Source organism: Camelus ferus, chromosome 9, assembly GCF_009834535.1.
Source record: "Camelus ferus isolate YT-003-E chromosome 9, BCGSAC_Cfer_1.0, whole genome shotgun sequence".
NCBI lineage: Eukaryota > Metazoa > Chordata > Mammalia > Artiodactyla > Camelidae > Camelus > Camelus ferus.
The window spans coordinates 13,729,050-13,744,507 of NC_045704.1; the positions used below are offsets into that span (position 1 = coordinate 13,729,050).

The 15,458-nt window shown below is 54.4% G+C and overlaps 2 protein-coding genes across 2 annotated transcripts; both read right to left on the bottom strand.

The window, feature by feature from the left end:
* Positions 1–85: 85 nt before the first annotated feature.
* KCNJ14 (potassium inwardly rectifying channel subfamily J member 14) lies at positions 86–5,193 on the bottom strand. The gene is made up of 2 exons (XM_032485645.1): positions 3,748–5,193; positions 86–1,988 (listed from the first exon to the last, which is right to left on the bottom strand). Exons 1-2 carry the CDS (start codon positions 4,453–4,455, stop codon positions 1,389–1,391), a joined length of 1,308 nt encoding a protein of 435 aa, XP_032341536.1. The 5' UTR covers positions 4,456–5,193; the 3' UTR covers positions 86–1,388.
* Positions 5,194–9,708: 4,515 nt separating this feature from the next.
* Positions 9,709–15,286, bottom strand: GRWD1 (glutamate rich WD repeat containing 1). The gene is made up of 7 exons (XM_006180897.3): positions 15,060–15,286; positions 14,738–14,855; positions 14,425–14,590; positions 12,407–12,620; positions 12,133–12,275; positions 11,776–11,973; positions 9,709–10,652 (listed from the first exon to the last, which is right to left on the bottom strand). The coding sequence occupies exons 1-7, from the start codon at positions 15,244–15,246 to the stop codon at positions 10,335–10,337; spliced, it is 1,344 nt and encodes a 447-aa protein (XP_006180959.1). The 5' UTR covers positions 15,247–15,286; the 3' UTR covers positions 9,709–10,334.
* Positions 15,287–15,458: the final 172 nt, after the last annotated feature.

Below are 15,458 nucleotides of genomic sequence, written 5' to 3' on the forward strand. Positions count from 1 at the left end.
ATTTCTAACCCTTCTCTAGGAACCACAGGAAAAAATAGATAGATATCTTTATTTATATTATATATATATAATACACATATGTATAACATCTTTAAGAAACAGACACACATCACTAGGTGGAGGATTCCAGAGCATCGTAGACTCACCAGCCTTAGGGCTCTCCCTTCCCTTGCCCAATAACTAACTCTGTTACCCACAGGGTCTCGGCGGGGCCCTCACCTCCCAGGCCAGCCCAGCAATGCTGCCTGTCAAATTCCGAGTCCACCTCCTCGAACTGCCAAGTTCTAGGAGCTGATTAGAACTTCCAGGTTTTGATAATGGACAACTCTCGATCCCTGGAGCCTTGATTTATTTTGGCATTACAGAACCACAAAGAAGTCATGTATCCTCACGGACTGCATCCCGAACTTCACTGGGCAAAGTGGAACCAGCAAGTCTCAGACACCTAGAATCGCCACTCCTTCCTTGACTCTGTGATCAATCTAGAGCAATCTGATTCTTTTGGACTTTCTAGAATGGCACTTAAAAAAGACACAAAACCTGTGGATCATTCAGAAGCACTGATAGCCCCTTGGTTTGCGGTCCTATAGCCAGTGGTCTGAAGTTACATCAAGCACTCCCAAATCTGCCACTTTAGTCCCTCTAGACCCACAGACTCTCCATTGTTTCATGCATTCTAGAAACCTCTCTCTTTCGTTTCTGGATTCGTCCAACTCTCCGGTCAAAGCTGTTCTAGATTCACCAGTACTTGCCTCTGTGGTTAATCTAGATTCACAGAATCTCAACTTTGGGGTTTTCTGGACCCACAAAATCTTCTCTTGACTTGCAGTCAATATTCTTTGTCATTGGTCAATCAAGAATTCTTGGGGCATTCCATAACTTTCCCTCCTTAGGTAGTCTAGAAACAATGATTTGCTACATGGTTGGCTGAGTCTAGAAGCAACAGTTCCTTGAATCTTAGGTCAATTCAGACCAACAAATTCTTGATCTCCATTGTTGCTTGAGCACCGCAGACTTCCTCCCCCAGAGGCAGTCTATACCATTGTTTCAAGATCCTGCTCAACAAACCTAACCAGCCATATGGAGGAATCTAGAATTGCCAGTCCTTGCCTCTTGGGTGGTCCAGAATTCTGGATCCCTCATCTCTGGTGAGACTCAGGAACTGGGCTGACAAAGGGGTCCCAGGAGGGAGCACAGAACTCAGAGGAATGAAGGTCCAGTACATCCATGGTAGGTCCACTAGGCATGGCAGAACATCACCAGCTAATAATTTACCCAGTAGGCCTGTTGGTCTTAGGAAACACCTGACCCCAGCCCAGGAGAGGGCCCAATCTCTCCGTCTTGCTACCTCTGGGAAGGGGGTACAAATAGGGAGACATCAGCTTGCATCATGGCGGCAAGGTCAATGCCAGGGTTGGTGTGAGTACTCGGGGGCTGGCAGCCCCATCTTCTTCTGTCTCTGCCCTATCCCCCTCCGTGGCCTCCTCTTCCTCATCTTCCTCCTGGCAACAGCTTAGAGCAAGTTCATTCTCATAACAAAATGCTGCCAGAGAACCAGGGAAGCCCGACTTGGGGCTGTGGGAAGCCTGCTCTGCCCGTTCGTCCAGCTCCTTGGCGCTGCAGACGGGTGTCCCCGGGACCTCGTAAGTGCGATGGAAGTGGCGATAGTCGACCTCATACTGGGAGCCACGCTGGAAGAGGACCGGCTCAAAACGATGGCCCCAGAGCAGCTCACCAGGGAGGTAGGAAGAACGACACTGTGTGGTCATAGCTGTGGCCTCAACCATGCCCTCGAGAATGACCACTAGCTCAAAGTCAGCTCGGGCCAGCTCAGCCCGTCCTAGTTCATAGAGAGGACTGGCGGAGTCAATCTCGTGCACGATGGTGATTGGAGATACAAGGAAGATTCGATCAGTGCCACCATCGAAGCCCACATCCACATCCTGGTGGTCCAGCGGTATGTACTCACCCTCCGGGGTCACTCGAGGCTGCAGCAAAAGGCAAACAGCCAAAGACAGACAGCAGGGAGCACAGAGATAAATGGAGATGGAGACAGCAAGAGGAGGAAACAGAGAATGCAGAGGTAAGCAGAGACCCACAGGGGTGGAGGTGGGATGAGTACATGGACCCAGAAAGAGAGGAAGACAGAGACCCAGAGAGAGGGAGGGGAGGTCCAGGGAGAGGAGAATGGAGGCCCAGAGAAAAGAGAGACAGAGACCCAGGGATACAGAGAAAGGGACAGAGACTCAGAGAGGGTTTGGGGAAAGAAACCCAAGAAAGAGAAAGACAGGGGAGAGAAAAAGAGAGCGACAGAGTGACATTGGCATAGAGCCACAGAAATCGGCAAGGCAGAGATGGAATTAAAGAGACAACAGAAGATAAGAATGACATCCAACCAGCAATTGGAGGAGAGGGATAGAAAAATGGTTTTCAATATAAGGCCAGAGAAAAATAAACCAGGATGACAATCTAGGTCCACCATCCCATTGGATGCCTTAGGCTAGCCCCTGGGCTATCCACCCCCTACCCCTAACCCAACTACCTCCATTCCCTTGTTCATCTGTGCATTTGTGTAGGGTGGGGGCCTAACCGCAGGCCAGGTATTAGCAGTTTCACCCCACCTACTCACCGGTTCCATAACCACCTCCCAGGCCATGTCAGCGCTCCACAGACTTCTGGGAGAGACCATGTCCCTCCTGGTCCTGAATCCTTGTGTCTTAACCCACAGAAGTGGGTTGTGGGGACCTATTCTCTTCCAACTGTCTCCTGGAGGCTGCTGGGAGTTGTAATTCTCACCACCAACCGTCCTTCCTCTCACCCAAGTCCATCCTCAGCCCAGGGTTCTTAAGTGTCTTTACTTGGGTAAGGTCAGCCACTGCCCCACAATTTGGGCAGTTTGACCACAATTCTAGAAATACTAAGGTACCTTCATCAGGGAGCCGCTGCCCCAGGGGCCAATGGGAATTGTAGTTTTTTGTTTGTTTTGGGTTTTTTTTGGTGAGAAGCTAAAATTCAAGAGTTTTCCAACCCCTGTCCTGTACTTCTTTGAGGAGGAGGCTGGTGGGAGAGTCTTGGGCCACTGAGGTGGGAAATGAAGTCTCCCACAAATGCTGCAGGACTGCATGCCCAGAGGCCATGGAGAATCCCCCGTGTTGCATAGCTCTGCAGATGTGAGCGGTACCCCATCCTCAGGCCTACATCTCTCACAAGCCCAAGGGGCCTGGCCTCAGTCACAGGCCCCTCTCTGTACCACAGTGCCGGCTGGGAATTGTAAAGCTGAGCTGTGGTTTACACCACTCACAAAACTACCAGGCCTCCTCAGTCCATCCCAGGTGGGCACTTCCCCTGCCCACTGAGGCTTCTGGGAATTGTAGTTCAGATCCTTTACAGGCCAGGTCTGGAGTTTCCACAATTCCATAGGGCGCCCAGCCTCAAGCCCCAGGAAGCTCTTTCTGCCTCAAAATCTGTCTCAAATCTAGGCCTCCGGGAAGAAATGATCAGAGACCTCTCTCTCGGATTTACATCTCCTAGGACGGCTCCGGGAACCATCCTCAGCCCTCAAGGCGGGCGGGAGGGTCTCTGCCCAAGAGACTGCTGGGAATTGTAGTCCAGGTCCCCTCCAGGCTCGACGCACACCTGCCCTTTAGACCTACAATTCCCACCATCTTCCGGGGCTCCCGAACCCCTGGAAGGGGCCCCGCCCGCCCTCCGGGGGGCGTGGCCTTCCGCGACTGGGTGGCCCCGCACCTGCAGAAGCTGGGCCCGCACGTGGGCCTCGACAAGGTGGCTGCGGCGGAGGTTGCCGACGCGCCACATCAGGCAGAGGCGGCGGTCGCGCAGCGCCACGACGGCGTTCTCGCTGAAGACCAGCGTCTCGTTGCGCTTCTTGGGTTTGGCCATCTTGGCCATGACGGCGCCCACGACGAAGGCGTCCAGCACGCAGCCGGCGATGCACTGCAGCACCACGGCGGCCACGGCGGCCGGGCACTCCTCGGTGACGCTGCGCACGCCATAGCCGATGGACGTCTGCGTCTCCAGCGCGAACAGGAAGGCAGCCAGGAAGCTGGCCACCTGCGAGAAGCAGGGCGCGGGCGGCGGCGGGGCGGCCAGGTCGCCGTGCAGGGAGGCGATGAGCCAGAAGGCCAAGCCAAAGAGCAGCCAGGAGGCGAGGAAGGAGCAGGAGAAGAGCAGGCACATCCAGCGCCAGCGCACGTCCACGCACGTGGTGAACAGGTCGCTCAGGTAGCGCGCGCCCTGGCCGCCCAGGTTCACGAAGCGCACGTTGCAGTGCCCGTCCTTCTTGACGAAGCGCCCGCGGCGCCGCCCCACCGGCGACGGCGCGGGCGCCCACCCGTTGCGGCACAGCCCCGGTCCGGCTTCCTCCTCATCGCCCGGCCGGTCGTCCCCCGACTCCAGGGCGCCGCTCAGGCGGCTCAGGGCCCTGGCTAGGCCCATTGGGTGGGGACACCCCCTCCACTTGGCCTAGCGGGGGGCGGGCGCCCCGAACCTGCGGGAACAAGAAATGCGCATGCCAGGGATGCCACCAAGTCTAGGGTGCTAAGAATGGGTGGGCTTATTGGCCAGGCATGCTCCCTGGGCCTTAGTGGCTTCATCTGGCAAATGGATGGAAAAATCAGAACAGTACAGCATCAACAACAATGATGATGATACTGTAGGAGTTACCTGTAGCAATGACAGCAACAAAACTACAGCCGTAACAATACTGGGTTACAGCAGGCACTACAGTAATTAGAGCAGACATTTATACAGTGCACTTTATGTGAATTTACATATTTGAGCCTCACAGCAATGTAGGCATCATTATCCCCATTTTACAGATGAGGAAACCCAAGTACAGAACGTTTATTTAACTTGCCCAAGGTCACGGCTCAATAAGCTGGGATTTGAGTGCTAGCATCCAGCTCCAGAGTCTATGCTCATAAAGACTAATGGTAACTACTGCTCAGCGTGGAGGCAGCGCAGAGATGAGCCCAGGCTCTGAGGTCACCTGTGGTTCAAAAGCTCAGAAAGTACAAGAAACAAAAGGTGGGAAAAAAGGTAACTTAAACTTTGTCAAAATGAAAACCTCTTGGGGGATGGAAATAGGTTAGTGGTAGAGTGCATGCTTGGCATGCACAGGGTCCTGGGTTTGAACCGCAGTACCTCCACTAAAAAGCAAATAAACTTAATGACCTCCCCCCACCCCCCCCAAAAAAGCTTAAAAAATAATTTATTAAAAAAAAAGTCTTGTGCTTCAAAGGACACTAACAGGAAAGTGAAAAGACAGCTCACTAATGGGAAACAGTAGTTGCAAATTATATCTAAGAAACTTTCTAAAACAGAGAGCCCTTATAACAACAACAACAACAAACCAAAAAAACCCACCAAATTTTAAAATGGGCAAAGGATCTGAATAGACATTTCTTCTAAAAAGATATACATTTGACCCTTGAACCTGAGTTTAAACATCATGGGTCCACTCATATGCAATTTTTTTTTCTTCAATAAATACTACTGTAGTATGACATAGTCCCTGGTTGGTTGAATCCTTGGATTCAGAACCACAGATACAGAGGACCAACTCTAGGGTTATACTAAGATTTTCGACTGTGCAGAGGGTGGGCACTCCTAATTTCCGTGCCATTCAGGGGTCAACTATACAGTCACTGAACACGTGAAAAGATAATTGACATCATTGTGCCAGCGGGGACATGCAAATCAAAACCACAATGAGACACTACTTCATACCCACTTAGGATAGCTATAAAAATTAGAAAAAACAAAAAACCCAAAAAGCATTAACAAGGATGTGGAAAAACTGGCACCCTCCCACGCTACTGGTGGATGTAAACTTGTACAGCTGGTGTGGAAAACAGTCTAACAGTCCCTTAAGTGGTTAAACATAGAGTTACCAGATAACCCAGCAATTCCACTCCCAGGTATCTACCCAAGAGAAATAAAAACACGTGTCCACACAAACACGGTATACAGATGATCATAGCATTATTCACAATAGCCAAAAAATGATGGAAACAACCCAAATATCCATTAGCCGATGAATGGATAATATAACGTGGTAGAGCCACACAATGGAATACTACCCAGCAATTTTTAAAAAATGAAGTGATAGGTGCTACAACATGGATGAAACTTGAAAACATCATGCTAAGTGAAAGCCAATCACAAAAGACCATGTACTGTATAATTTCATTTATATAAAATATCCAGAATGGGCAAATCTATAAATTGAGAAAGTAGACTAGTTGTGGGGAGGATGGGGAGATGGGGGCTTGGGGAGTGACAGCCAGCGGAATGGGGTTTCTTATTGAGGGGATGAAAATGTTCTAAAGTTGAATATGGTGATAGTGGTATAACTCTGATTATACTAAAAAAGACTGAATTGTACATTTTCCTCTATGAAGTCTAGGGTCTGTGAATTATATTTTAATGAAGCTGTTACAAACCCCCCCCCCAAAGCCTCCAGGAAGACCCAGGCTTAGCCCTGACCCTCAGATCTTGGGCCAGCCTTCCTGAGCCTCAGTTTCCTCAGCTGTAAAATGGGGAAACTGGACTTCTCCAAGGTCAGGAAGGTCTTCCAGACATAGAGACCCAGGACCCAGTCCTCGGTCAGTTGCTGACCCACTGTGTGCCCTGGGACCACTGGCTTCCTCTTCAGTTTGCTCATCTGTGGAATGGGGATTAAAAAAAAACAACCTTGAAAGGAGCAGCGATCTAAGACCTCAGGCTTTTGCATCAGGCTGTTCAAGTTTGAATCCCAGCTCAGGCACTTAACTAGCTGTGTGACTGGTGGCAAGTCACATCCCTTCCTGAGTCTCAGTTCCCTCATCTGAGAAATGGAGGGAATCTTAAGCAGCTGAACCCTGGGCAGAGTGGTGGGGAGGAGAGGAGGAGGGAAGGGACTAGGCATGGACCTGCAGACCTCATTGTCCTCCAGCAGCTGCAGGGTTAACATCTGGCACTGTGAGGCGGGGACTTCCAGGACCTGTCTGGGGTAGGGGGTTAAGTATTTTGCATATGGGGAGGTGGGTATAGCTCAGTGGTAGAGTGGGTACTTAGCATCCACAAAGTCCTGGGTTCAATCCCCAATACCTCCGTTAAAAAAAAAAACAAGGACCACCCTCCCAACATTTTGCATATCAGTTCTGTCAGTATTTATCAAGCACCTATGTACAATGGGCCCCCTGGACCAGGCTCTGGAGATTATTGGCTTCTTGGCAGGGCTGGGGGCACTCACTCCAAGGAGAGGGCTGTTAGGTGATGTCAAGTTCAACACCAACTGGTACCCTCCCCCTCCCCTGACCCCTGCTCAGAGGTCTGCACCTGAACCCAGACAGCCCCACCACATGGGTGCTTATTAGGCCCATTCTAGAGAGTCAAAGCTGAGGCTCAGGTCAGAGAGGACGGGGCCTGGCTGTGTTTAGCATCCATGATGTGCCCCAACTCTCTTCTTTTCATCCTCAGCTACTCTGGGCATTAGAGATTGTTCTTTAAAAAGGGGAAACTGAGGCTGGTCATTGAAGGGGGCAGGTATGAGGTCAGAATCCAGGCTCTGACCTCTCCATTTATAGCCCCTTCCTGCCCAGAAGTCCCCACTGTGCACTAGCACCCCTCAGGGACCACCAGGTGACAGAGTAGGGGCAGGGGGTTGGGGCCCTTACACCCACCCACCCATCTCTGACCACAACGTTTGCATGTCGGAACTTGGCTTCTCACAGTAAAGCCAACTGAAGAGCTGAGGTCCATCTCTTGTCCCCGGTCCCTTAGCCAAGGAGCGGCAAACCTTGGACTCCCACTCAGCCTTCTCGGTGCCAAAGCCTGAGTGGCAGAGTGGACTACAGGCAACCGAATTGCCTGCTCAGGCTTCCCAAGCACCTACAATGCAGAGCTCACCAGATGCCCACAGACTGCCTGCTGGGCTCCATCAGACCCCGCTGCTCACCTTGGCTGCTCAGGATGCTGGGAGGTCAAGGTCATCGCCCCGATTCACAGGTGGGGGAGTGGCTCAGAGAACTGGCCAGACCAGCAGAGTACTGGGGATGGAGGTGCCGGTTTGGGTCCTCAGACTTTCCAACCCAGGACTCCGCTTTCCTAAATCCTCCTGGGGCCCCTCAGCCCTGTGAGGCAGACGTGACCTCGTCCATTTCCGAAAGTGGACAGGGGCCTTCACCTCTAGGGGGTCCCGTCTGAGTCCAACATGGCCCAGCTCGCGGGGCACACACCTCCCAGCAGCCACGGCAAGACACGAGGGAAGAGGATCCAGTGCCTGAAGTCCTCCCCCCCCCCCCCGCCTCCCCCTGACCTGGGAGAGCAGCTTAATGTTTCCATATTAAGGCGGCGCAGGGCTTAAGGTGCATCAACTTCGTGTCAAAGTCACTGTTTAATCTGGGGCCAAGAAGCCCCGCCCCACCCCCTCACAGCACTTTCCCACTCTCCCTGAGACCCTGGCTGGTCCCCCCACGACCCCCAACTCACCAGTGGGGTCTGGGCAACAGGCTGGAGGGCAGAGATTGACAGGAAGGGAGGTAGGGGTGGAGGCTGAAGGAAAACAAGAGTACAGAGGCTCAGAGATGGCAGCAGAGGGCAGGTGGAGTGAGGCAGCCTGAGAAAGAGGGGGAGACGGAGACCCCACGGGTGTCTCGGGAACCCAGAGGGGACAGAAAAGAAACAGGAAGACCAGGAGCAGCTGGGCCAAGAGAAGTGGAGATGATCTTAGGAACTGGAAAGACAGGAGCCATGAAGACAGGCAGATGGGAGACAGAGGTGGGACAAGATGAAGGAGCATGGAGGGGTGGAGTGAAAAAGGGCAGAAAATGGAGATGAGCTCAGAGTTGGGGGCACCAGACCTGGGGGGGGGGGGATTATTCTGGGGCTGGGATCTGTCACTGAGGGTGAGATAGAACCCTCTGAGGGGGGAACAGTGAGGATGGGGTGGGGGTGTTGGGGCAGATGCCCCAGAAAGGAAGATGGCAGGCAAGGAGGCGGGAGGGGACCCTGGCCTGGGGGCTCTGCGTGGAGTACTTACCTGGTGGGGCAGCCCACCCCCATGCCTGCTGCCGGGGGCTCCTCTGCTCAGGCTGAGGGGCTGCCTCTGGGGGTGCTGAGGCGCTGCGGTCTGTCCTCGGCCCCAGGGGCCTTGTGCCAGGCAATAGACCTCGGTGTCCACAGGCGGATCAGAGGCCTGGCCCAAGGGGGGGGCAGGAGGTGGGGCCAGCTCAGAGCCGCAGAGGGGGAGCCAGGGAGGAGGGCCAGGCAGGGCGGCTGGGCCGTGGCCCAAGCAGGCTGGAGACTGTGGCAGAGGAGACACGGGAGGGGGAGGAAGACAGAGCCTGGGGGCCAGGAGACACAGGAAGATGGGGACACAGATGAGGGAACAAAGAAATGGTGAGAGAGTGATAATGAGAACAGTGGTGGGAAGACAAGAGAGACAGGGCTCCCTGGTTCCCCCGAGATGAAGTCTTACAAAGTTTGGGGGAACAAGTGAGATACCCCTCCAGAGACCTGGGGTGATTTCCAGATAGAATAAAATTTAGGGACGGCAGAGCCAGATAGCACCCAATGGGGTGTGGGATGGACGGCACAGGGCGGGGACCCAATGGCCTAGGGACAGCCGGGTGCCGGGTCCTGCCTCCCTCTCCCCTCCCCTCATAGGGCAGCAGCGGCAGAAGGATGAGTCTCACACACTTCAGGCCTCGTGCTGGTCCTTTACGGCCTCTCAGCAGCCCCTGACCTTCCTCCCCGCGCACCGCCTGCCTTTGGGAGGGAAAGCCCCACGCAGCCTCTCCTCGGGAAGTCCTGGCCAAAAGCCAGCTGCAGGAGGGGGCAAACCCAGTTCGGCTGGAGGAAGCCACCCCTCAAATCTGGTCTAGCCACTGTAAAGCTCTCAAGTTCCCTGGGGGGAACCAGTGGCAGAGAGGTCAAAGGGTCAAGACAAAATATCCACAACAACCCGGCCCCACCAGGGAAAAAAGCCAACAGAGTCTCTGACAGGTGGTCACTGGAGCCAAACCCAGGGGTTTTATAAGGCACAGCTCAAACTAAGGCCTTTGGTTGGAGGAATCCTTGGAGCAAACCAAGTCCTAGCTTTTGAGAGCCATGGGTCAAACCACATCCTTTGGCAAGAGGGGCCACCAGACCAAACCAAGTCCTTTCAAAGAAAACTAAGTCAGGCAGAGTCCATCATGGCGGCCAAAGGGCCAGACTGCGTCCTCGCAGGAAGGGGCGGGCCAACAGGTCTGAATGAGTCCCTTTCAGGGGAATGAACTTCAGCTCCAGTTCCCAAGTGGAAGGCCAGGCCGTACAACGCTGGGCCAGCCTCAGACACTGATGGTGCGGAAGACGGTGAAGCCCGAGAGCGCAGTGCTGACCAGCACCCCTGGGCACTGCGGGTGCCAGTGCAGCTCCTTCAGGTCTGTTTCGCCCTGGTGCACGAACAGCAGCTGCTGCGGCAGGTCCGCCAGCCCGGCGTCAGTCTCCGTGTCACCCGCCTCGGGGTCCCGCTCCACTGCCAGGTCCCACTGCGTGATCTGGTTGTCTGCGCCCGAGGCTGCAAAGACCCCACTGTCCTGGGGGTGCCACTCGACAGAGGTCACGGGGGCCACGTGCTGCTTGAAGGTGGCCACCGGGGAGCCAGACTATGGGAAGATGGGAGTCAGGGCCTCTGAGCCCCTTCTGGTAGAGCCCCCCCAGCCCTCCAGCTTTAGGGTTCAACCAAGGAGCCACTCCTTAAGCCCCCACAGACCCAGAGTCTCTGAAAGGGACAGAGGGCAGAGTGCAGCTGGTCATAAAGGTGTGATGTCCCAGAGGCTGCTGGGAGTTGTGGTCTCACCTGCAAAGAAGCCCCTCCCAGCTCCAGGTCCCCAAATCCCCACCCTTGCTCCTCCAGGTTGTGCCTCAGTTTCCTTTCCTTTAAAAGGAAGGTGTAGTTCCCCTTGTAAAGGCCTTAAAGCAGGCAGAAGCATGGCCCCTGGGCTCCAGAGAGAGCTGATGCAAAGAACAGCACTTTTACAGCAAAGCCTGTGGGTGGAGATCAGAGTCTAATTTGGAGAAATGGTTCCAAAGTTCCAGTGGCCAAGCAACTTGGCCACGTGACCTGGCCATGCCCCTGCCTTGGTGCATTGCTGGAAGCTTCCCCAGGGCTACTTCTATAGAACTCATTACGTTGGAGGGAGAAAAAAGATGATCCCAGAAAGGCACAGAGGTGCACGACGTTATGGCTTTGTCTCGGGGGAGATGGGGAGCAATGCCAGAAGCTACAATTTCTCCTGCCCAGAGCACCCCCCAGCTCTACAAAGTCAGCTCTCAGCTGGGTGGTAACATATCTGCTCCTGTCCTTTCTGTGCCTCAGTGTCCTCGCCCAAAATGAGTGAGCTGGGCCCTGATTCTCAGCTGATACTGTAACATCCACTGAAAGAAAAACTGCAATCTCCTGAAGCCCTGGCACCCCTGGGCAGCACTACGGCTGGCAGCACCGCTCCCCAACGGGCAGATGGGAGTTGTACTCTATGCCGCCGCCCGGCCCCTTCCTTCCCTTGTCAGTTCTCCAGCTGGCAGAGTGGGCGAGCCCATGCCAGCCCCAAGCCTTCCTCTTGCTCGCTCAGCCTCTTTCCTCATCTGGACCCTGAAGGGGTTGGGCCCCTAATCAAAGGGACTTCCCAGCTCTGGTGTATGAAACACCTAAGGAGGGAAACCCCAGGAATCCTAGTGGCTGCTGGGGGCAGGTGCTTCTCCCTCCCAGGTGTCCAGCGGGGACAATACCTTGAACTGCCGCAGGTCCCAGACCTTGAGGGCTCCGTCATCCCCACCGCTGAGCAGGAAGGGCTCCCGGCGGCTCCAGCTGATGACATTGGCGTCCCCGTCGTGGGCAGTGGCGGTGGTGAGCATGCAGGCCTTGCTGGGTGCTGCCCGAATGTCCCAGATGCGAATGGAGGCATCAGCTGAGCAGGAGGCAAACACCTGGACAAGGCGGGCTCTGAGTGACCCTGGTGTACCCCACCCTGAAAACCCGGGACTAGTGGTGGGCTGCCCTCTCTTTTAGAGACCCCCTCATCAGGACCTGACCCCAGCCCCTCCTCCCCCAAGATGCTCGAGTCCAGACCCCCAGCCCTCCCTCACTGTGTCCTCGGTCGGGGACCACTGCAGGTCCTCCACGGAGCGCGTGTGGCCCACAAATGGTCGCTGGTCCACGTGCCAGGAGCCACCGTCTGTAGGCGTCCAGAGGTGGATGTTCTTCTGACAGTCACCTGTCAGCAGGCGCCCTGGGGAAGAGAGGCAGGAACCCCGCCTTGTCCACCTGGCCAACAGCTCACTCCTGTCTTAGCACCCACCCCTGCTGTAAACCCAGCTCCCTCCCACCACCCAGGACCAACTGCACACCCCAGGGACTCACCGGGAACTCGAGGGGACCAGTCGAGGGCAAAGCCCTCGCCCATGTGGCCAGAGAAGGCAAAGATGGGCTTCACGCGGGCCTGCTCATCCCGGAGGAAAGTCGCCATGGCCTGGGGGTCATCCACCACCTGCAGAAGCCGCCGCAGTGCAAACACCTCCACCTGGCCCTTCTCTGACCAGACCCCGGCCACAGGCTCCTCACCCAGCCATGACACCTACAGGGAGGGGGGGAGGGGAGGGATGAGAGAGAAGGCTCAGTATGGTGACCATAGCATCCCCAAGAATCAGAACTGCGGCTCCTCAGACCCCCCTCCCAGCCTCGGGCTTGGACTACAACTCCCAGAAACCTTTTCAGGAACAGAATCACAGCCCAAGAGACCAGCCTGGCACGTGGGACAATTCCCCACCCTGCGGGAGAGACAATGGTGGCTGTGGCAGAACAAAACTCCTTCCAGACTCCGGGGAATCAAGGCTGTAATTCCACCAGCCCCCCAAAGTGTGTTCAGACTCCTGGTCTCTGGAACCCTCTAACCCTCTGTAACCGGGTCGCAGGCCTTGTCTTCAGGTCTCTCTGCCTCTGTACGTTGGCTCCTTAGGAGATCCCATTCCAGTAGCCCCCAGCCCTGACCTCTCTCCTTAACTCCAGACTCACATTGAACTGACCACTCAGACTGCACAAGACCAAATCCAAGTTCCTAATCACCCACTGCAACCTACTTCTCCCTGGAGGTCCCCACTTCAGCCTCAAACTGTGCGACTCATTCCTGACTTGTCTCTCCTTCCTCAGGCCCACCATCTATGCTAGGGCCACTCAGAATGCACCACTTCCAAACCCTTCTCGGTACCTCTGCTGCTGTCACTCAGGCTACTGCTGAAGTCACCCTTCCCTGCGTTCCTGTACTGGCCTCCTGCTCACAGGTCTCCATCCTTCTGCCCTGGCCTCCCTGCGGTCTACTCTCAATACAGCAGTCACAGGGATCCCTTTAAAACACAAGTCAGATCCAGTCTGTCTTCTGCTTTTAACCCTCCAACAGCTCCCACTTCCACCCCAAGCAAAAGCCTAGTCTTTGTAATAGCCTACAAGGCCCTAAAGATCTGTCTTCTCCATGGCCACCTGCCAAACTGTGTTGCTCTCCCCTCATCCATTCAGTACTGTTCTCCCCAGCTTCCCTCAAAACTCCTCCAACATGCCAAGTTCGCCCCAGGGCCTTTGCACTTGTTATTCCCGTGTTGGCAAACCTCTTCCCACAGGTATCCTTGCCTCACTCCCTCATTTCCTGTGGGTCTCTGTTCAAATGGCACCTTATTGGTGAATGCTCCCTGGACCACACTATTGAACATAGCAACCCCACCCTGAAAGACCCTAACTCCTTTCCCTTGCTTCATTTTTCTCCACAACACTCAGTATCTTTTGATATACACACAGACACTTAAGTTTCTTGTTCCCGCCCCACCTGGCATGTGAGTTTCAAACAGCCAGAGACCTTTTGCTTCCTGTGAAATCCCTAGAGTCTAGAACAAGTCCTGAAACATGGTAATACTCTAATGGAAACTCAGAGCAAGAACTGTGTACAGGTCAAACACTGCTCCGAGTACAGCACCGCCTTTAATTCTCACATCAACCTGATCAGAAGGGACAGTAACTCTGAAGCACAGAAGTAACCCCACAGCCCAGAACACTCCCAGAGCAATAATGGAAAACACATATCTCATGTTACAGCCAAGTGCTGTTCCTAAATACCTAAAATAACTTCGGCTATTGAAATGTACGTTACTCCATTTTATCCTCACATCAGCCCCACCAGGGAAGTTCTGTAACTATCACCATTTACAAAGAAAAAATAAGATTAAAAAATATCCCCGTGGCATCTAGCACCTAGTGACAATGCTCATAATAGTTAAGACATTTATAAACTAATATATAAAACTATATGCCAGGTGCTTTTCTAAAAGCTGAAGGGTATGGATGTGGGGCTGTGCTCCAGAGAATGTAGGGCAGGCTCCCCGGGCTGTGTTTACCCGAACTCTGTTGATGCCGCCATAATGGGGCACCATAGCCAGCTCCAGCTGAGGCTTCCTCTCTTCTTCATCCTCTTCATCGTCCTCCTCCTCGTCCTCTTCATCACTGCCCTCAGATGGTGGAGGCTTCGTCCCATGCAGATTATGCATCCGAAGCACCATCAATCTGGGGGAAGTGTGGGATGAATGAGGCACTAGATGCCAGGATCCTCAGAAGGGAAGAGAGGCTGGAAACCACAACTTCTAGGTCTCGAGGAAGGAGGAGCTGGAGGCTCAGACGTCTAGTCCTGCGAAAGCCTCAGTTCTTACTCACCTGTTGCTTTGGGCGCTCTCCGCTTGGGTTCCAGCACACAGGTAAAGTGTAAGAGGAAGCTCAGTCCGATTGTCTCCCAGGTTATCTCGGACTATGTCGAAGCTGAGACAGGGGGAGCCTGGGGAATGGAGGGAGGGGTTGGAAAACTAGGATGGGATAGAGGAATCTCAACCCTCTCGAGTGTGATGTCAACCCTCTTAGTCCCCAGTCTTCTCTTTTAGAGAGCCTGTTAAGTTAAAGGCTCAGAACCAGCTCCCCTCAGGACCCAGGATTCCATTTCCCTCCTTCCTCAGGACCCAGGAGTCCGGGTGCCCAGCCCTACCAGTCTGTGCTCGGTGGTACAGCACGTAGGCTTCCTCGTCCATGACCAGCTCCTCTCCTTCCCGCAGCGGCGGTCCCCGGCCGGGCAGGTAGACCTGAGCCCTGCCCTCGGACCCTGCGTCGTGGGACTCGGCCTCCATAGGTTCCCCGGTTTCACACGTGCGCCGCCGACCCTTGCGCGTCGCCATCTTCGAACTCTCTCGCCGCCGGCGCGAGGTAAGAGCGTCATTTCCGGGTTGCGCTTGCCTTCTTATGAGACGCGCCCTACTGCGCAGTTACCCTGGAAACTTCCTGGTTCACCAATTAGAGAGGGCGACGGGGAGGAGGGTGAAGGAAAACTAAGGTAACAGCGTCCTGGCCTGGCTATCGAAGCCTGCGGTTCCGCAGCAAGTACACCCTC

Excerpts from the sequence above, each read along its gene's own strand:
- KCNJ14 (XM_032485645.1), bottom strand. The coding sequence starts at position 4,455 with ATGGGCCTAGCCAGGGCCCTGAGCCGCCTGAGCGGCGCCCTGGAGTCG. Across the intron at positions 1,989-3,747 it reads TGCGGGCCCAGCTTCTGCAG|CCTCGAGTGACCCCGGAGGG; the intron begins GTGCGGGGCCAC and ends CTTTTGCTGCAG.
- GRWD1 (XM_006180897.3), bottom strand. The coding sequence starts at position 15,246 with ATGGCGACGCGCAAGGGTCGGCGGCGCACGTGTGAAACCGGGGAACCT. Across the intron at positions 11,974-12,132 it reads GGTCCCCGACCGAGGACACA|GTGTTTGCCTCCTGCTCAGC; the intron begins GTGAGGGAGGGC and ends CGCCTTGTCCAG. Across the intron at positions 10,653-11,775 it reads GGGACCTGCGGCAGTTCAAG|TCTGGCTCCCCGGTGGCCAC; the intron begins GTATTGTCCCCG and ends ATCTTCCCATAG.